The 21,660-nt window shown below is 35.6% G+C and overlaps 5 protein-coding genes across 5 annotated transcripts; 2 read left to right on the top strand and 3 right to left on the bottom strand.

Moving 5' to 3' along the window:
- Positions 1 to 6,937: 6,937 nt before the first annotated feature.
- On the top strand, positions 6,938 to 7,927 carry LOC108609787 (cilia- and flagella-associated protein 299-like). Its single transcript, XM_018001536.2, has 2 exons — positions 6,938 to 7,409; positions 7,477 to 7,927. Exons 1-2 carry the CDS (start codon positions 7,095 to 7,097, stop codon positions 7,858 to 7,860), a joined length of 699 nt encoding a protein of 232 aa, XP_017857025.1. The 5' UTR covers positions 6,938 to 7,094; the 3' UTR covers positions 7,861 to 7,927.
- Positions 7,928 to 12,246: 4,319 nt separating this feature from the next.
- nur (nemuri) lies at positions 12,247 to 12,951 on the bottom strand. The gene has a single exon (XM_018001303.2). It carries the CDS (start codon positions 12,934 to 12,936, stop codon positions 12,430 to 12,432), a length of 507 nt encoding a protein of 168 aa, XP_017856792.2. The 5' UTR covers positions 12,937 to 12,951; the 3' UTR covers positions 12,247 to 12,429.
- Positions 12,952 to 15,754: 2,803 nt separating this feature from the next.
- Positions 15,755 to 16,858, top strand: LOC108609582 (zinc finger TRAF-type-containing protein 1-B-like). The gene has a single exon (XM_018001302.1). The coding sequence runs from the start codon at positions 15,755 to 15,757 to the stop codon at positions 16,856 to 16,858; it is 1,104 nt and encodes a 367-aa protein (XP_017856791.1).
- Positions 16,859 to 17,688: 830 nt separating this feature from the next.
- On the bottom strand, positions 17,689 to 18,739 carry LOC108620307 (cilia- and flagella-associated protein 299-like). The gene is made up of 2 exons (XM_018017211.2): positions 18,251 to 18,739; positions 17,689 to 18,170 (listed from the first exon to the last, which is right to left on the bottom strand). Exons 1-2 carry the CDS (start codon positions 18,563 to 18,565, stop codon positions 17,778 to 17,780), a joined length of 708 nt encoding a protein of 235 aa, XP_017872700.1. The 5' UTR covers positions 18,566 to 18,739; the 3' UTR covers positions 17,689 to 17,777.
- A 556-nt stretch (positions 18,740 to 19,295) lies between these two features.
- Positions 19,296 to 20,913, bottom strand: LOC108620308 (cilia- and flagella-associated protein 299-like). Its single transcript, XM_018017214.2, has 2 exons — positions 20,031 to 20,913; positions 19,296 to 19,957 (listed from the first exon to the last, which is right to left on the bottom strand). Exons 1-2 carry the CDS (start codon positions 20,343 to 20,345, stop codon positions 19,565 to 19,567), a joined length of 708 nt encoding a protein of 235 aa, XP_017872703.1. The 5' UTR covers positions 20,346 to 20,913; the 3' UTR covers positions 19,296 to 19,564.
- Positions 20,914 to 21,660: the final 747 nt, after the last annotated feature.

Below are 21,660 nucleotides of genomic sequence, written 5' to 3'. Positions count from 1 at the left end.
ACTCGCATAATGAGTTACATGTTTGTTGTGACCTCTCCTGCTGCTGCTATTGTTGTGAATGTGCCTCTGCTGACCTGCAACATCTCAAACAGCGTTCGACTCCAGCCTAGTCGAAGTGGGCTTTATGTATTTTGTCATATGTCATATGCATTATTTTTCAAATATTATAATCACTAAATAATAAATATTTTAATTTAATTTGCATAAACTAAAGAAACAAAAAAGTGAATATATAAAACATTTATTTGTAAATTGTATTAAAATACTAAATTCAATTATTAAAATATTAGAAATATTAATATAATATATATATTTTTAATAATTTAAAGTAAATTGAATTAAAATAATAATAAATAAACAGTCATAAAATTTTATTTTAATATTAATAGTACCAAAATATGTATATTAGGAGTTAAAAATTGGTTTATTATATGACAAAAAAAAAAAAAAAAAAAAAAATACATAAATAAATATAATAAAAATGTTATTAAAATCCTAAATTCAACTAACAAAAAATATTAACAATTTTACTATTACATATACATATTTTCATATTGTTAATATTATAAAAAAAAATTAATAATTTAAGGAATCTTAAAATTATATTTAAGAAAAAAATTAAATAACAATTAAATAACAATAATTAATATAATAATGAAAATAATTAAGTAAAAGACAAAACAAAAATATTTTTATTTTCATATTGTTTTGTTTATTTGTGTATTTTATATTTTTTTAATTATTATTGATGCTTAAGTTTCTGAAAAAATACATAAATAATATAATGTGAATGTAAAATAAATGTATTTATTAAACTGCGAGTTTTCATTTTGACTGACATTTTTTAACGCCATATATTTTATATTTGATTTGTCACCAAATTGAATTATTGTCCAAATAGACATATTTTAAATACACTTACACACACAAAAAAAAAAAGAAAACTTTTAGATTAGAACTTACGAAAACATTGTCGGTAACTAATATTTAAAGTAAAAAGAAAATAGCAAGCCAGTTAGCAGAACACAAATGCAATCAAAACTGTCCAACATAACACATGGGAGGAGAAAGCTCTGCAGCTGTACGTCATGGCTAACAGGAGCCCGAGCCAACTGGCAACTGGCAACAAATGATTTAGAAAATGATTTATGGCACATTCATCTAATTACCACAATGCCCGCAGAGCAGAGCAGAGAGCATAGCATCTCCATGGTGGCTGAGCTGACCAGAAACACATTCACAGCCAGCCGGCAAAAAGCCAGCTAACCAGGCCTGATGACAATTGTGAACGTTTGGGGCTGTACATGTATGTGTATCTGTGTGTCCGTGTGTGTGACATTAATGACGCATGCCATCAAAGTCAGTCGAAATGGAATGGAGTTGGATGAGGGCAGCAGCCAGACAGAGGCTTTCAGTCTTTCAGCCTGTTGCTAAAATCATGTATTTTTTTTCGCGCAATGCACCGCATCAATCTCAACAACATCGGCTAGCCCTAGCCAGGGGGGCCATGGGGGACCATGTTGATGAGAGGCGTGTTGGAGCACTGTGGTACGCGTATTAATATCGCATCAATTATAATTTTCAGTTGGCAGTCAGCCTAGTTGACAGCCAAATGCGTTTTAGCTGCAATTTTTGGTCCAACATTCACGTGTAACAAATTTGCAATGGCAATTTGGCCAACATTGTTATTTAATTTCAGTTATACCAAATGCGGCGAAAAAATCATCGTTGTTGTAGTTGTTTTCCATTTTTTGTTGTTGTTGTGCTTTTTGTGTTATTGATTTATCATTATGGCCATGTTTTGGTTTGACATTTGTGTTTAGGATGTGAAATGTTATTGACAGTTTTGGCTAATGATTGTTTGCCAACCGAATGCCATTTTGCTGTTGGCCTCATATGGATAATTGTTTGCAACTGTGATTGAAGTCTAGTCATTGTTTAATTCGCCTTCAACTCAGCATCATTACCAATTGATTTTACCTCAAAAAGCGTCAAATTCAATTTAATGATATGTTCTTTATATAAATAATAATAATATTATTATATAACTCTTATAACTACTTAACTCAAGCTATTATATGTGTGTCTCAATATTTTATACTTTAAAATTTTATACTTTATTTTGGTCTCTACTATAATGAATGATATAATTATAAATATGGCTAATAAATATATATTGTAACTTTATTAAAAATAACAATGTTTTGTAAAAATTAAATCATATTTAGTTAGATATATTTTTTATAATAAATTCAATTAAATATAATTTATAAATTAATAAAGTATGTAATTATAAATATAAATATTGTAACTTTATTAAAAAAAATTATAAAAGTTAAATCATATTTAGTTAAATATATTTTTTATAAATTTATTTAATTAAAAATAATCAATATATACTAAAACTTTATTAAAAATAAAAAATATTTTTAATAAACTCAATGAAATTTAATTGAGGATTTTTTCAAAAATATAGAAATTAGCTGTAATTAAAATTTAAATACCAATATAAACTTTTATGTAGATATTTCAAAATAAAAATGTTTAAGTGTGCTCATTATTTATGATAAAATGCATTCGCTTATGCATAACATAATCTGATAGGTAAAGACGCTTTATTAACTTATAGCTTTAGCTTTCGCTTATGCTATATATTAACTTCTGTTTTATAGCTCTACAATGAGCTAAAAGAAAGCCTTGCAGCTGAACATATTTGTTAAATTTAGACAAGATCTTCTGATGCCAGTTGCAAAGCTAAAATGTTCTTTGTTTTCCCTTGAGCCATTTGACATGGCTTTACTTAATAATTTATACATCTAGAAATGTCGTTCACACCAATGCTATGTAAATTTGTTTGCCACTTCACTCTTTTCTGTCGTTAGTCAACCAACGGCAGCATCTCTTTCTATTCCTCTCTTGGCCTGCCTCATCCCCTTCCTCCGTCTCCTTCACTCTGATTTAAATGCTAAAGTGCACGATTATCATTTCGATTTTGTATAAATAGGTCATGAATTATTCATGGGCACTTACTTATGCGCCATCAAAGCGACTTAGACGTTTCCATTTCCATATCCATCTGGTGCCCACAGAAGTCGACATATGGCAATATGATGAAGTTGGCTTATTGACTTTAAGCCATCGATGAAAATACTAAGTTGCGGCTGGCAACTACAAGTTGCGTACAAGTTGGTTGTGTTCGATCGTTTAGTTTGATAAAGTCAACTTCGCAAATTAAAGTAATTTCCTGCTGCAGAAGTTTTCTCCCAACTTCTGACAATTGTTATTGTTACACAATAATATATGTGTCTGTATAGAAACATGTTTAGTAAATGTATATATGTATAAATATGGAGTGAGATAAACACAAATTACTGTCGATTTCATTTCACGCCTTGAGCAATGAAACTTTCCCATGCCAAGGAAAATCGTCAACCATTGTCAAAAGCTGCGGCGTGTTGTCCTAACGTCCTAACGTCCTGGTATCCTGCTATCCTGCTATCCTGCTATCCCGCCTTCCTGGCAGTCTGTTGTCCTAGCATCATTCTCAATGTCTGCCGCTGTCTGAAATTCGATAAGGAAACAGATAGACACGCAGCAAGGCAGCGCTGCGAAACCTGGAAGCAATTTGCGCATAAACGTTCAGCACGATAAAATTTGCAGTTTTGTTTATTTTTCTGACAGACGCCGAGGGAAACGGCAGCATCCAATGAAAAGCTTGCGGACTACTCTGCGCTTTTCATCCGCTATGCGAACTTTTGATTCGAATTAAATTTACGATTTGTTCCTCTGGCTGTTTGCGTCTGCTTAAAGCAATTGTCATGCATGTTTCAGTTAACAGCGATGGCAGCAGAAAAAAATAAAAACAGGATTGTATGTGAATTATCAGCAGACAAATTGAATTTATTAAATAAAATGGTAACATAAATATTTTTAATAGTTTAACTAATAGAAAATAATAATTCACTGAAATTTAGTCAAAGAATAAACAAATAAAAAATTAAAATTAACAGAGGTAATTAAAATGAAATTAATATATCAATTTAATAAAATATTGAAAAAATAAACCTTTATCCATTCTTTATTTTTTATATTTATATATTTTGTGTATATTATATATTTAAAAAAAAATTTTTTGGGCCCAAGGTGGGCGCTTCTTTAATAATCATATAAAACGGATTTCTAATTAATGTTTATATCAATCTATAATAAGAAATTTTTTAGTATTAACCAACAATATGATTTTATGTTAATATGCTCCCATAAAATTTTATTAATTTCTGTTAAAAATTTCTTAATTGTATTCAAGACTATAATATAAAAGTTTTTACCAGAAAACTTGAATAAAAAATTTAAATAAAATTAAAAAGCGAGATGCAATAAAATGCATGGGTTATTAATACAATTATTATTTAAGTTAGAAGTAAACCTCAAGTAACTTTTAACTTGATTTTACCAGCAATATTATCTTACGCTCGCTAAGGTCCACACCTGGAGCATTCCTTTTAAGGTTCTTAATAAATAATAATAAATTTAGTTTAATTTCAATACTCTATCATCTATCCTAATTTGATAAATTTGCAAGTTGTTCTCCCAACCATTAAATAGCTCAAGCATATTGCACAAAAGAAGCGATAATCTATAATTATGACACAGCGTGAACTGCAGGCGCAGCCGCATTTCATTTCCTAGCCATTACCACAAGGCAGACTTGTTGCCGCATGCCACTTTGGCACTTGCCAGCTGCCACTTTGCCACTTGCGTGGCCAATTGACATTTATGGGCATGTGCGGGCATGCAAGGCCGTCGATAACACGCCTCACTAAGCGCTCTCGGAGAACGCTGAGCTCGAGTTCAATATGAAAGCCCGCTGCCGATGCGATTCAATGTGCTCAAGAGTCAAGTTCGTATAGGTACGATTATTTATTCATAACTGAAGTGCCGCTTAACCCGTCCCTCTCTCTCTCTCTCTCTCTCTCTCTCTCTCGCACTCGCTCCCTGGCTGTCTCCCTTGCCCGCCTGGGCTGTCAAGCATGCATTTTTGCATTAAATTGTCCTTGTTGAAAGGAAATCGCACACACTTAATGCGCCAGCAGTAAAACCTATTTGCATGAGCAGACGTCGGAGCTGCAGCTGTAGGTTTTGAAAAGGATAAGCAACTCGCATCGCATTGTTGTCAGCAGCTCCTGAAATGCATTTCGCCTGACAGTTGATAAACGACACGAGTGTCTGAGTACGAGTACTGAGAACTGAGTACTGAGTACTGAGTACCGAGTACTGAGTACCTACTAGCCAGTGCCAAGTACTTTGGTTGGATTGGTTAGCTTTACACACACACATACACACACACACATGCTAAAGTGGCAGAGCGAAAGAAATGCGAAAATCCTATAATAGATTTTCACATTCCTCAATCCGGGAATCCCCCAAGTGCTGCTGTGACTGATGATTGTCTGACGTTTGTCCCATTTCCCGTTGTATTTTGCAATTTTTGTTGTGCTCTCTTTTCTATTTCTTTTTGGCTGTTGTCTCTTTTTTATCGCGCACTTGTTGCGAGGCTTTCGCATAATTTATGATCTTTACTGTAATTGCCCTATTTTATGTCCGCACCCGGCAAAGATTTAACGACCCAGCAAACGCCTCAGCATCCTGCTCTAGTCGTAGGCCCTGTCGTCTTCTTATCATGTGGCACATTACGTGGGCCGGGGCTCCTGCTGGCAGCATGGGACAGGCAGCGCTGTGGCACTTAAGCCCTTTAAAATTTATGTCAAATGCATTTGTAAAATATGCCAAACGTACGAGTGGCAAAACCGATTTCTGCGCCATTTAAACTAACATCGTGCACGGGCACAGTGGTACGAGAATATGTGTAAAGTCAGTATTTAAAGTTTACAAATCAAAATGCAGTAAATTATTAATGTATCTTATATTTTATTTTAATTAATAAATATTAATATCTTGGGCATATTTTTTGGATATTTTAATTTTAAATAGTTATTTTATATATTTATTTACTTTTTTTTTTGTGTATTGTATATACAATAATAAAACACGATTACTAAAAAAAATTATTTAATATATTCACATTATTAAAACAATTTCTTTTAATTAATTATCTATAAATATCCTTAAAAAAATTAATTAGTTACATTAAATTTAATATATAAGTTCAGTTTATAGACATTTTTTTTAAAATTTTTTTATGATATTATTTACAAATATATTAATTTATATTTTCAATTATAGTAAAATTTTATAATAATTTGTAAGATAAAAAAATGTTGAATTAATAATAAATATATGTATATAACCGATTTCTCATTATCTTATTGGAAGCTAATCATAAACTCCCATTTTCTTTAACTGTTAATTTCCATTTTAATAGAGTCCAGGCCAATGTTCACTATATCGTCAGTCCGCCAATGTTGCTGCCAATGGAAAACGTTTTCCGCCTTCGTTCGAGTAAAAACAAAAGTACGATCTACAAAAAAAAGTGAAAATAAAAAAAAGAGGCAAAACTTAAGGGGTGGGCAAAGAAAAAGCGCACAAGTACAAGGAAATCTTTGTGCATTTTCGTGCAGTTGGTTGTGGCAAATGTTCGTGCAAGGAAAATGTAATTTTTCCTGCACGTTTGAGTTTGGGACCCATATACACATGTAAGCGTGCATGCATGCAGACGAGTCTCCTTCTCTCTCCCTCTGTGTGCGTGTGTGTGTGCGTACATACATATGCATACAAGTCGCAAATGCAACAAAATGGCGACAGGCGGCCACGTTCCTTGTCTCTTCAGTGTGTGTTGTCTTTATCAGCATCGTTCTCATCGTCGTGAGTTTTTGCTTGGCTTTTATAGAAAATACATTTTCACATTTTTGCCTGTAAGCAACCAGCCAGCCAGCCAACCAGCCAGCCAGCCAGCATGCCCTGTGACACAATTCAAAATAAGGTATACAAGCCACAGGAGAGACTGAAACTACTCAACCAAAACAGAAACACAACACGAAACTCTCTCTATATATAAACATAAATACATATACAAACCAATATAAATATAATTTTAATTTATTTAATATTAATAAAGGCACACAAAGTCATCCATCATGGCGGGCAACGCTGATTTTCGCCTGCTGCAATTTGAAAACTACGAAAGCTATCTGACTTCCTTCATTCGCACTGAAGACTATCGATACCTATCGAGCATGACACCCGTTAGGAGGTTGGTGCGGCTCGGCTATCGCAGCACGGCCCGGGTCTACGAGGAAGCTGAATTCAATAAGATCCGAGCCAAGATGCTGGAATTCATGAATCCGAAGGTCCTATCGAGCGTGCACTACAGCGACTACTTCAGAGGCACAGATGCAGCGCTAGCTGCCTTAATGCGCCGCGAGGAGCCCAATCTGTTGCACCAACTATCGGTAAGCCCATAGATATATAGATGTATATATTGTATACTTGCCTATCGCTCGGCTCGCCTTTGGCCAGACCATCATCTTTCTGCAGGTGCGTCAGCGCAGTGGCTTCGATATATCGGGCTACATTGACTATCAGAAGAGTCTACACGACTGTACCTTTCGGAAGCCCGATCATACCAATTGGCGAGCCGTATTCGAGGGCCGTGAGCTACTCAAGCCGAAGCCAACCGATCTGAGCTACTACGACTGGCACAAGGGCATCGTTAACATAACCAACTCCGATAATTTTGAATCCATCAAAGGCAGAGATTCGTTAATATTCAAGCATAAAGGCGACCACAAACTAATACCGGTCTGTGCGAAGCCCGCTCAATATGGTGAGAACGTACATCGCGTGATGATACTCTCGGAATTATATGGTTTTATAATTTTATACGATCATGTTATACGTTAAAATTCCTATTTAAATAATTCGAAAAATAATATATTAATAATATAGTATATATTACATTAAAAACAAACATTAATAGGTTGAATATTTTTATAAATTAGCCAACGATTTTTATGTAAATATACAATATAAGGCTTTTACAGAGCATCTAGCAGACGTTCAAAGCTAAATGAAGCATTTCTTTTTTATTTTCATCCTTTATCTTATGCAAATAATGCATGCTGCATGCTCAAAAAACGAAAAATGGAAAAAATATTCGTACCCCTAGCTCAGGGCTGCCTGGATAGGCAGGTGTGTGTAAACGAGTGTGCGTGTGTAACACACGTGATAGTGCTCGAATTTTGGTCACGAAATGGCAAAAATGTTTTTGGCATTAAAGTAGTGCCATGCAAGACAGTCAGACAGCCAGACAGCCAGACAGTCGTCCTTTTGAGGCATAACCAAAAGTTTGCGACTTCAATTTGATTTTGTGCCAAATGGAAAATCTAAAAAGCAAAAAAAGGAAAGAATGGGAAAGCAAATACTCATATATATTTATATAAATCAATACGCAGCTCTGTGCAAATATGTTTGTGCGTGCATGCACCATATATATTGTGCAAATAAAATGGCACCAACAAGCACGCACCATATTGTATTTATGTAAATTTATTTCCGTTACATTTCCGCCATTCAATTGAAAATCGTCGTGTGATTTTCTTTCTTTACCCTTGCGCATATTTGTACACCCACACACAGACTGCCTCAACAAACAAAAAAGAGTCGGCCCAAAAATCACAGCCGGCTGTGAAACATTCGCGAAACAACAAAAAACAAGTAAGAGTCAGGGCTCCACCCGACTTGGAGATACCCTAAACACATACATACACACGCAGGCAGTTCAAACACATTTCTGAAATGAGATTCATATACTATGTATATACATTATAGGATTTGCCACGCCTCCTTCAACCTGTTACACACACTTTGACAAAACCATGATACCTCGATTTCCCATTTTCAACGAGCTCAGGGTACAAACAAAAATACGAAGAAGGCAGAGGAGAAACACATACGGGGAAAACGACTTGCGCAAAAAACTACAAATATGCAGCATTCATTTATAATATATTCGTTTGGCTCGTTGGGCCCGCTGCGAAGGCAATGCCGGGAGGCTGTTTGGGCTGCATGTAAATTGTGGCAAGTCCAGCCGCATGTTCCCCAATGTTGCCCAACTGTAACTGCGAATTATTGTTTCAATTTATGAAACTGCACTACAGATATCAACGAAAAATAATTTCACATTTCACGTATGCACACGTTAAAGTTTTTCCATTCAAGCGAAAGGCAGAACAAAAATTATTTGATTGAATTTAATTTTGAAAATTTGATTAGAGAATTTCGTAGAATACAGAATATAGGCTTCCATTTACTGACTTAATTTACTAATAAAGAACTTTAAACTCATTGACATTGTTTTAAGACTTTAAAAATATGTTACCCAAATAAGTGTGCAAATAATTTATAATAATTTACTTTAAAAATAAATGAATTATGTTTTATCAATTTATCTGTACAATAAATTTTACACATACTGATGAACACAATTTGAGCTTCAAACTAAATATATTTCGTATACATAATATTATTAGGGCCGAAAAAATATTTTTTAAATAATAAAAAAAAAATTAATAATTTGTTTATTTCTAAATAATTTGTTTCAAAAAAAAAAATTAAAAACTTTAATTTATATATACATTTTGAAACAAAATTTATAAACAATTTTTTATCCCTTGAATATGTTGTTCTAAACAGCAGAATAGTTATGTAAAATTGCATTAAAATCAAATTTTAATTTGTATTGATTTTCATTTTAATTTAAATATTACATAGATAAATTTTTAATACATCAAAACAAATTACAATTTAAAATCCATATTAATATATATCAGTAGAAATTCTTAAATATTTCTCTACAAAAACTGTTTCCAGGCAAGAATTTGGCTTTATAATTTTGATTGCACAACTTCACCTGCCTGAGATGCAGAAACCAAAAATTCTTTACACAACTCAAAGTTTTTTGTTTAGCAGCCGAAGTAAATAATTGACACAGCTGACAAGAGGCAGTATGTAAAATACTTTCCTTTACACCAGATACTATTAAATTGGTACATTAGTAAATTCTGTATAAATATGAAAATTGGGGCACTATTGAGGGCTGTGTGGAAGTAAAATGAAATTTCTATGGAATTTGTATACAGCTTTCTTTGGTTATATGAAAAGGGGCGGGACAAAGGCAGAGACAGAGGCAGAGGCAGAAGCAGAGGTAGAGAGAGGTAGGGGCTGAGCGATATGTTTGCAGAGTCTATCTAAACGTATTCAATTCATTTGCCTATTGTCATATCTGAATTGTTTAGCTCGAGCTGCTTTGTTGTTGCTCAAAAAGGCAAACATTGAAGAGAGCTTATTGTTTCTCAAACAGAGACACTCACACACACACATGCACACACTCGCACACTCGCTTCTTGTCTATTCATCAGAGCAAAATGAGCGATAAGAGCATACGTGTAGCTGATGGATAGGAAATTACAAAATTTCTCGAATGCACATTGTGCGCTTAATTAAGCGCCCTTGTCCCAGGCGCAGGCTGTGTCACTGCTACAAGCGAGTCACGAGTCACGAGTCACGAGTAACGAATAGCGAACTCTCATTAATATTGTGATTATTTTTGGCAGCAACACTGGCACGCCGTCACTTCGACTCGACGAGGGCAATAACAATAGCAAATGCTCATCAATGCGGTTGGCTGCCCATCCAAAATGTGCACATGCCGGCATCGTTTCTGTTGTGATGTCTCCCAGCTGCATAGCTGAATGCCTGCCTGCTTGCCTGCCTGCCTGCCTGCCTCAACACATGGATTTAATTTCCTGCCCCACCCACCAGAACGCCCACAAACTATTTGAGGTTTAATGCGTATGCGGGCCCGATAAACTCATTTCTCTCATTTCTCTCATTTCGCCATTTATGGTTAGGTGACGCTCGGCGTTACACTTCAAAAACTTTTGTGTTGATAAACTTGGCAAGGATTCTGTGCATTGCACCAAGTGTTGCCCAATACACCAAAGAGTGCTGCAGCTTGACGGCGGCCACAGAAAGTTGCGGCCCAACTGCGTTTACACACTGGCTAAGAAGTTTTGCTCGAGTGTACAGGACAGGCGGGCAGAGGGGCAGGCATTCAGAGTATAAGAGATTTTCATCCTGCAGGCCAGAAACATTGGCACATTCATCATTTTTGTAGCCCAGCAGCAACAGCAACAGCAGCAGCAACAGCAGCAGCAGCAGCATCTGGTGTTGCAGGCAGCCGCGGCAAGTTCTTGTCACATGTCACGTCGCCCGGCTCAGTTGTTGGCCAGGCCAAGAGCACAGCCAAAGCTGGCTCCCACTTCAGCTGTAGCTGACGAGTAGCAGGCCTCTGGCATTTACGCCACTGGCATTTTTCGCCTGCTGTTGCAAAACTTCGCTCCGAAATCCAAAGAATTTTCGCCTTGCACTGTATTAAACTGACGCTTTAAACTTCCGCCCGTTTCGGCGCTTCAATGTAGCTCACTGTAAACTTGTTCAATAATAAAAACAATAGTTAAAGTAGTTCATAAATGCTTCGAAGACAATTGTAAAGAATAAACAATAAAAATATATTTGATTGAAAGTGAATTGGTTGGGAACTATGGCACGTTTAAAAACTAAATAATGACTTATACAAATATATAGGCTATCATAAATGTGAATAGATTAATATAGATACATATTCATAAAATTATGAGAATCTGAGAATACAAATAATGAGTAGAGAATATGCATTTATAAATAATAATTAAAAAAGGAAATTTCACCTTTTTTTTATATAATAAATTTGATGTTTTTGTTGTCTTTTAAATATTTTTATATAGCTAATTCAATATAATTATCTTCCTAGAATCTTTTTGAATGATTTAAGTTACATAATTTCTACACGATTTTTTCTATTCGAAAATTTTCTAGAAATATATTGAATATATCGATTTTCCCTATATAATTTTGTGTTTAAAGTCTCTATATATGAAACATTAAAATGGAAATTGTTATAAATAATATGAATATAAACAACAACATTTGACTTCGACTTCTGATTGATTGATGAAATGAAGCTTTCTCCCATAATATTATTTGATATTGATATTCTTCTTTAAAATTATCTAGGAATATTAAGAAATGTTTGTAAATAGTGTTTCCATAGGCTAAGATAGCTCATTTGAAAAACTCTGTATTAAATACAATCCAGGAGAGAAATACTCCCGATATATTAAGAGAAAAGGGATTACTGTTATCTAAGCCGTTTCTCCTTCATATATTAAATCATTGAAAATATATCGATTTTTGTTAAAATGTGAAAATATATTTTTGATTTTGTATTATTTTTGAAAGGGAAATTAAATAAGTATAACACAAAAGTCAGTTCGGTGCTTCAACATGCGTGTGTGTTCGTGTGTGTGTGTGTATTGTATTGGCCTAAGTACGTCGGTGTTTTCGTGTCTGATTGAGTGTGGAATTGGCTGCTTAACCTCTCAGTGGCCTGCCCATGCGTCTTCTGACGGTGCGACGGACGCCAGCGCGATTTTTGCGGCCTGCACGACGACGACGACCGCCACGACGACGACGGTTGTTCCTGTTGCGGCGCTTGCCACCTCGCCTGCGGATTACACGCCTGGCACGGCCGTCCTCGTTGCTGGGCCGAGCAACAGTTTGCTTTGGCTTAGTATCGACGGCGGTGTTGCGATGCTCGTTGGACTGCACCGCGATTGGGTCCGTCTTTTCAGGATCCTCCTCCTGGTCGGCCTCCTCTTCGATTTGGTTCTCGTCCTCTTCTTGGTTGTCCACATCGGTGGACTTGATCTCATCCTCCTGTACGATGGGCGTGCGCGTCAGCCCGTTGCGCCGCTGAGCAGCTGCCTCAGTTGTTGCTGCCAGGCAGCAGAGGGCTGCCAGGGCAAAGATCAGTGCGAACTTGTTTGACATGCTTGTGCTAGAACACCGGAAATGTGTGTGATGCATCTGTTGCAGCATCAGCTCGGTTTTATAGCGCGTCTCATGTTTGCGCTAACCCATCTGCCGCCAAACTGTACAAATGTTTGTCCCCCGTGCCCGTGGAGTTCTGCCAGCTGTATTTGTTACGGGTCGACAGAAAAATGAAAAGAAGCTAGTTGGCCATTAATTTGATCTTTTGTTTGTTGTTTGCCTCCTCCACAGCTGCCAGATACTTATGTATGTTCTTGGCTTTGCGCTGCATTGCCTCACTCCTTGGCTCGAAGCATGCCACGCCATGCTACTAGATAATTGGTTTCCCTCGCCACAAGCTCCATTGCAATCCAAACACGCTAACTCCTTTGGCCAGGGGGAAATACCATTAAAAATAAAAGTTGGAAAAAATGTAACGTAAATAATCGAATTGCGCACAAAAGCGTTTATAGTTGCACATTTCCCTTCTTTATATATTTATTTATTTTATTTTTCAATTTCATTATTTCAATCAGGCTCAAGCTCCTCTTTAAGCGGGTTACATTCCTTGGGCATACATAAGGTTTCGTGTTTCCTGTTTGTCCTTAGGCCGCTGCAAACTTAGCGGGATTCTATGAAGGTATTCGAACAAAGTAGAGTTCTTTTATGAAATCTTTGAAAGATGGAGAAATAGTTGCAGAGTTAGTGGAATTGATTTTCAATATATTAATTCAATTAATGTATATCAAAATTTTAAATTCGTTTAGATATTATTATGCATAGTTTATACAAAAGACTACTACTGAAAAAGTAATTATAATATTCAGTTCTTTAGAGACTTAACATTAAATGCATTACTAATAAAATGGTTGAATTCGTTTATGCAATGTTTGCATTTTTAATATTAATTTTAAAAAACATATACAAAATAATTACATCCTTTAAAAGCAAATTTTAATAATTTTTTATACGGGACACTTTATTTTTAATCAATTTACGGTATACAAAAGTGTTGTGTTTTACATTTTTCGCATTATCCTCTTCTACTTAAACATAATATTTTATACAATGGAAATTGATTTGTTAGAATTGGACATTGAATAAAAATAATAAATAACTCAAAATAATAGAATTACGTTTTTGATTGTGACTTTTAATATTATTTTTTTCTACAATATTAAAAAGAATATTATTCAATATATTTAGTTTTATTATTTATTATTTATTACTACAATTCATAATATTTATGCGAATTTAGTATTTGTATATAAATAAATCATAATACATATTTATATATACATTTTAAAATATTTGCAATAAAATTATTATATTTTTTGTAAATACTTTTAATAAATATATTATAATTTTTATCATCCTTTTTTCTTAAATTTATATTTTATATGTATATAACAAATACTTATGGCAAGTAATTTTGAACACTCCCAATATAGATTTTTTTGAGTAGTCTAAAAACTCTCTCTCAATCCTTTATCGAAAGCGTGAGTAAATGTATTTAATTTTGATTTAAAAGAAAATTTAAAATCTGTTTAGACTTCGACAAACTATTCTACTATCCATTTAATAGCTCAGGGTTATTGTTTACTAATATTTTTGGAATCAAACTGAAATTGGTCTTCAGCTAACAAAGGAAAGTAATTTATGTAGCAAGAAAATCGTTTTACTTTTTCGTTGATTTTCTTTCTTGTTTTTCTATTATCCGTTTTGCTGGCGATGCTTTGTGTGCGTTATACAGATCGGAGTCAGCGTCTATTAAAAATTGCAGTGTAAACAGCTTGCAGCGATTTACAAATAATGAATTACAAATTGGCGGCAGGAGCAGCAGGATATGCTGGATATGCATCGGCGGACCGGTTCACGGCAAAATGTTGAAAATGCACTAGAGAAACTGAAATTTGTATTTTTTGTTTGTTTTTGTTTTGCTTTGTATTTTTGGCTCGTTGCCAGCAATCAACCATATTTATTGCGCTTAAGCGCGTTGCCAATAATTTCTGCTTTGGCAGCTGTGAGGCGAGGCAGGGGTGGGGCATTTAGAGCCCGTTGTGGCACGTGCAGCAGGCGGAAATCACGTGGCTGGCATTTGTTGAAATGATTTAGGGCAGTTTATTATTTAGCCAAAGCAGCTGCCAGTTTTTCTCAGTCTTTTCCTTTTCCACTTTAAGTCAGCTGTAGGAGCTTTCCATTTTTTTATGAACTCCGGCTGGCAGCTGTCCTTTATTACTGTCTGCTTAGTCAAAGAACTCTGTGTGATTTTCCACTCGGTTCGATCCCCTGAGTGTAAAAACTAATTAAAAAGCATTTAATTAAATTTATCGACAACAAAAGAAGCTCGCATGTGGCTTTCATTCACAGCACGAAACACAAAAGGTGGTAAAAATTGCTTAAAATAAAACCATAAATATTTACTGTGTTTCAGATATTAGTATATTATATATATCTTGAGTATGTCATATATCTCTTCTATATTTCTTTCAAATGAGGTTTCTTTTTGAGATGAGGGCAGAGCTTGGATCACTTTGAAATAAATTCAATTATGAAACAGTTACTCCTCCAGTTTATTCTATTGATAATGGAGCATTACCTCTAGGTGTTTGCAATTTCCAATTGGAGTGTATGCTAGTAAATTGTCTAATGAATTTTTCAGAATTTTCCTGTATTTTTTTTTGTTTTTCACTGTAGAATTCTATTCAAATCGAAGCTAGCTTTGATTTGAAGCGTCAGATTGATATCTGACAGCAACAACACTACCCTACACTTCCTCACTACATTCACATATATATTTCAATATATATTAACGTATATATAATATATATACGTATACTTACATATATAATTCGTGATATTTAAAATACAACAAAAATTCGTTAAGATGTCCATTGAGAACGAGCAGACGGCCGAGAATAGTGATGAGCCGTCAGAGATGATCCCGAGCATTCCCACACTTTCTCCATCCGTAATCTCACAAAGAAACATAACCATATCATACTACTGCAATACGGATGATGAGATGTCAAATGTGCCCAATCCGAGCGGCCACATCGAGGGCGATCCGAGCGAGATAGAAGCATTCCGCTGCATTGTATGCAAGACGCTGCCCTATACAACGCTCTATCAGTGCCAATACCAGCACATCATCTGTGCGGGATGCTATCAGATGCGCGTGCTGGACAAGATGCTGGGCGCGCAGCTGGGCACCTGTCCGCAGTGCAGTGTGCGCATCTATCGGCATGAGCCCTTTCGCAACCTGCAGGGCGAGCGTCGACTGGCTGAGGTGCTGGTAGCCTGCGAGGCCTGTGGATTCAGCTTGCAGCGCGCTTTTCTGCGCATCCACTGCCAGACGGATTGCCCTCTGCGGCTGGTGGCGTGCAAGTACCGGCGCATCGGCTGCAAATGGAAGGGCGTGCTGGGCGAGGCGGCTGCCGAGCATGAGCAGGAGTGTGAGTATCGGAGCAAGCGGGGAGTGCAGCTGCTGGAGGAGCTGCAGCAGCTGCAAGCGGAGCGCGACTCCAAACAGTGTCTGTTGAGCAAGATAATGAAGCTGCTGCAATTGCCGAATATCACGGTGCGGCTGCTCCAGCTGCTGCCACAGGTCGAGGGCTTTCCGCGCAACACTATAAAGATCTGCAGCTTCTTTGAGGCCTTCAGCCAGAGCTGGTCCTTCCAGCTCAAGTGGCAGACGCCCGATGATGTCGAGGAGCCGGCCGATCAGGCGAACTGCACATGCGGCCTTCTCTTTCAGCTCTGCCTCGAATCACCGGACACCTGTCGCGGCGCCCTGGGCCTCACCTACACCCTGGCCAGTGGCACCTACTCGGAGGTGCGCTTCCTGCCGAATCTGTGCGAAAAGTGTGACTTTACCCGGGATAATGTCTGCGGCCCCTTGACTCTGATCTATAAGAACTCTTGGCTGAATTGCGCAAAGCTGCTGAACGATCGTGGCTTCTATGCTCGTCTGCTAATGGCTCGTATATAGCTGATATTTTATATATACACGTACAGTTTTATATGTATACACGACGGAACATTTAATTTACTCTAACACTGCCTTCATTTGTATGTGTGCGTATCCTTATGAGAGTAAACAGGGTTCATGCTCCAAATATTGATTTGTAATGATTTTTTACATGTAGTATTTATGTTTGTTTTTATTTTTCAAGTAGAATTAACTACATATTTTTTATACCCTGAACCCTGAACCTGGAAATCAGGGTATAATGGGTTTGTTAAAAGTATGTAACAGGCAGAAGGAGGCGTGGCAGACCCCACAAAGTATATATATTCTTGATCAGGGCGACGAGCTGAGTCGGTTTGGCCTTGTCCGTCCGTCCGTCCGTATGTATGAACGCGTCGATCTCAGAAGATATAAGAGCTAGAGGATTGAAATTTTTTTTCCTAGGTCCGTGTATATCACGCGCATATCAAGTTTTTCTTTATATATCGATAACTACTCCCGATATTTTATTATTGATCAAAAACCTTATCGAAAGCTAGTTATTTAATTATATCTCCTTCACCTTTAGAGCTAGAGCTTGCAAATTTTAAATGTAGACTAGAGACTTGAGCGTTGGTATGTAGATACATTTTCACCATATGATTACGCTCTGATTATTAACATTACATTAAGATTGTACGTCTAATGATCAATATTTATATATGAATTAATGTTTATATATATGAATATGACCGGCTCCATATGCAAGTCGAAAAGTTTTGAAATGTCATAAACAACTGCTTAAGCATTTAAATTGTGGCTCTGGCTCTGCTTGTAATTCTTATATCTTACTCTGATTAAAGAAAAGAAAATTTGTATAATTTGTAACGCTACAAGTCACATGTATTTTTACAAGTCGCTATATATTTTATTCAAGTATGTCAAACAGCTAGCTGGTTATTCAGGTCGCCTTTCTAACGATATGATCGTATAATACCACCATTCCATACAATGGCGACAATATCGCTGTGCGCTTCACATTTTCCTTGAAGGGGCCGTCTGCAACACTGACTGGAATGAATTTGAGGTCGCCCTTGTACTTGAATAGCAACGAAATGCCCATGTGCATGACGTCATAGTTGCTGGTGTTATTGAAGTAAACGCTGCCGCTGTGCCAGTCGTAGAAGCTCAAGTCGGTGTGTTTCGGCCGCAATAGAATGCGGCCCTCGAAGATGGCCTGCCAGTTGGTGCAGCCTATCATCTGAAGGCTGTTTAACCGCAAGCTGTCCTCATAGTCTATGTAGCCCGATATATCAAAGCCGGTACGCTGTCGCAGCTGTACAAATATTATTGTCTGACAAAATATTCAGATTATCAATAAATTATTAACATTCTTATTAGAAATATATCTCTTATCTTTATGTTTTTAGTTACCGATAATTTCTTCTGCATATTGCTCGCCTCTCGCTCCGCCAGGGCACATAATGCCGGATCACTACTTGTCCTATAGGAGGAAAACAAAACGAAGTGATGCGAAACCGGATTGATTTGATCAAGTAGATTCTTCTTGATCTCATAAAATTCATCCTCTTCGTATATGGTGGCATTTGTGTGATAGCCGAGCTTAATCACCTGCTTTATAATTTTAGCACTTCTCAAATACTTCTTTACGTCACTTTTCGTATTTGAATGCAGGTATTCGTCATAGGTATTGAAATTCAATAGTCTATAATCGGCGGTGTATGGCATTTTTTTTTATTTATTCTTTTTTTGTTTTTTATTATTTTAGATATGCATCTATTTATGTTTTTATTTTTTTTTCTTATTTATTTATTTTTATTTTATTTATTTGTATTTTTGTGTGTATTTTGTTGTGTCTGTGTGTTTGTGTCTGTTCAGTTGTTAGTGTGTAACTGAAATTAATTCATTTTAATTCTCTTAAGTTAAATCTAGCCTACTATATATAATAACCTTTTTTTTATATTATTTTTATGTACTCATTGTAATGAATAATATTTGTTTGTATTATAAAATTATGAAAGGTAATTTAATTATTTTATTTTATTGTGAAGTTAAAGCTTATCTAAGTATTCACCTAATTATTTCTTCTATTTCTTATAAGTATTTAGCTTATTTCCTTTAATGTTTCATTCCACTTTGTGCCGCACTAACCCCCACCAGGTATGGGCGACTGAAGATATGGTGCACCTGCTGCCCTTTATATAGGTCGACTTTTACTCCAACACGAAGTCGGTCTAAGCTAAGCCCGGTGTCAGGTAGGGGTCGCCGCAGTCGAGCTTCAAGTGACCCATGCTAGCACTTTCTGCTGCTGGGAGCATTGTAGCTTCGTTTTACTTAAATATAAATACCAAAGTAATACTGTTTCATACATGTAGATAACTTAAGTGATATTCTGTTGCAGACACACAGAGAGACAGATATACAGTCAGGTATACGAACAGATATATAAGCAAACAAATATTTTATATAATTTTATTTATATTTATTATAATCTAAAATGTTGTATTATTCATTATTTAAGCTCGCTAGTGTTGATAACATTTTGACGATGTAATTGCTTACATTATACAGCTCATAATTTTAAATCATAAAATGTTGCAACCATTAGCTGCGTTTCCTTGAAGTTGAGACTAAAAATCCTTGTTCTCAACCCATCCAAGCAATGAATATACGAATCCTGCGGCAATGACTGAGAAATCGAATGCGTTTCCATTTCTTGAACAGTCTTTACGTTGCCTTTCGAACAACATGATCGTAGAGTATGACACAACCGTATATTGGCGACATATAGAGTGAGCGTTTCACATTGTCCTTATACATGTTATCTGCCACGGTAACGGGAATAAACTTGTGATCGCCCTTGTGCTTGAACATCAGCGAGGTGCCGTAATGGATGATTTCATAGTTGCCGCTATGATTGATACTAATTTTACCGCTATGCCAGTCATAGAAGCTCAAATGATCTTGATTCGGTCGCAGCATAATCCGACCCTCAAATATGCCCTTCCAATTGAGCGCGCCCAGCTTATGCTGAGCACAGGCGCTCAGGCTATCTTCATAGTCTATATAGCCCGATATATCGAAACCGCTGCGTTGTCGCAATTGCAGTAATATAATAGTCTACCATGAAGATATGAAATATTATTAGCTTAAATAACATTTATTAATTTAACAAAAATCCAAAAAATCTTACCGATAACTTCTTCTGCATATTGGGCTCCTCGCGTCTTGCCAACGCAACTAATGCTGGATCCGTGCTCTTCAGGTGACTACTGAACAAAGTTGTTGTTGCCGTCTTTGGATTGAGCAGAAGGAGTAAATTCTTTTGTAGCTCGTAGAATTCAGCCTCCTCATATATGGTCGTATTTGTGCGATAGCCGAGCTTAATTAGCGCATTTATCATCCTTTTACTGCTCAAGTATCGATATTCATCCATTCTGGTAAATGATCTTAGATACTCCTCGTAGGTATTGAATTTCAATACATTGAAATCACCGCGCATCGCCATTGTATCTGTATATATATATATATATATTCTTGTATCTGTATGTATCGATAAGTATCTATGTATATGTATCTGTAGGTATCGATATGTATCTAACTATATCTTCTTCTATTTGTATGTATCGATGAGTATTTATGCATATGTATCTGTAGGTATCGATATGTATCTAACTATATCTTCTTGTATCTGTATGTATCGATTGGTATCTATGTAAATGTATCTGTAGGTAAATCTTATATCTGTATGTATCGATGTATATGTATCTATGTATATGTAACTGTAGGTATGTATCTAACTATATCTTCTTGTATATGTACGTATCGATGAGTATCTATGTATATGTATTTGTAGGTATCGATATGTATCTTACTAAATCTTCATGTATTTGTATGTATCGAGGTTTATCTATATGTATCTATGTACATGGTATCGTTTCTTTTTGTTTTTGTATCGTGTTTCGTGTTTTGATTTGTTTTGAGTTTTTGTTTGTTTTTATGTATTTATGTATGTTGTTTTATGTATTAGAGTTTCAAGTGTTCAATATTTTGTGAGTTAAGCTGAGCCTACTCGAGTCCGTTAAATATATCAATTTTCAAAATTACAATCTTCTTGAAAATATGTATTAAAATATAATTAATATTACATAATTTTTTACAGTCCTAATCGAGTTAATTTTAGCGCTATATTCGTTTATAAATTGAGTAATGAATGAATTGTAAGTGCTTAACTGAATATATTAATATTTATGCAAAATAATTATTATAAAACATTACATATTATTATTATAACTAACAAAAAATTAATATTTTTTCTTATGTATATACTTATACTTTTAAATGTAGTGTTGTATATCTTTATATACAATTATTTTTATTTATGTTTATTTTTTTTTATCAATATTTTTAATTAATATTCAATACGAATAGATTCAAAAATATATGTATTAGCATTACCTGATTCTGATAACAATTTAAAGCATAGCATATATGTAGCACGCACACACACAGATACTCAGTCACACATCATATGCAGCCGGCGAGGGCACAGTGCCTGCCTCTAAGTAAGTCAACACTCGGTACAAATGATGCTCGCCTTTGCCTGGCAGCATAAATTACGCGCATAAAATGAACATTAGATTCATATTTTAATGCGCACACAACCACACACAAACACACACACGCATGCAAACCTTAGACTCATATGCCATAAACAAAAGCAGGTTAACTGTAGCCCAACTCCGGGCAATGCGATAGCTACAAAAACAAACAAGTAAGAAGGCTCCAGTCGAGACTGCTCGACTAGGAGATACCCTGAACCC

This window comes from Drosophila arizonae, chromosome 3 (assembly GCF_054131065.1).
Source record: "Drosophila arizonae isolate 15081-1271.41 chromosome 3, UAZ_ARI_1.0, whole genome shotgun sequence".
NCBI lineage: Eukaryota > Metazoa > Arthropoda > Insecta > Diptera > Drosophilidae > Drosophila > Drosophila arizonae.
This window is presented reverse-complemented; position numbering and strand designations above follow the sequence as displayed.

Coding starts and splice junctions, on each gene's coding strand:
- LOC108609787 (XM_018001536.2), top strand. CDS start 7,095: ATGGCGGGCAACGCTGATTTTCGCCTGCTGCAATTTGAAAACTACGAA. Junction 7,410..7,476: donor ATCTGTTGCACCAACTATCG/GTAAGCCCATAG, acceptor GCCTTTGGCCAG/ACCATCATCTTTCTGCAGGT.
- nur (XM_018001303.2), bottom strand. CDS start 12,936: ATGCTGCAACAGATGCATCACACACATTTCCGGTGTTCTAGCACAAGC.
- LOC108609582 (XM_018001302.1), top strand. CDS start 15,755: ATGTCCATTGAGAACGAGCAGACGGCCGAGAATAGTGATGAGCCGTCA.
- LOC108620307 (XM_018017211.2), bottom strand. CDS start 18,565: ATGCCATACACCGCCGATTATAGACTATTGAATTTCAATACCTATGAC. Junction 18,171..18,250: donor ATATGCAGAAGAAATTATCG/GTAACTAAAAAC, acceptor ATATTTTGTCAG/ACAATAATATTTGTACAGCT.
- LOC108620308 (XM_018017214.2), bottom strand. CDS start 20,345: ATGGCGATGCGCGGTGATTTCAATGTATTGAAATTCAATACCTACGAG. Junction 19,958..20,030: donor ATATGCAGAAGAAGTTATCG/GTAAGATTTTTT, acceptor TCTTCATGGTAG/ACTATTATATTACTGCAATT.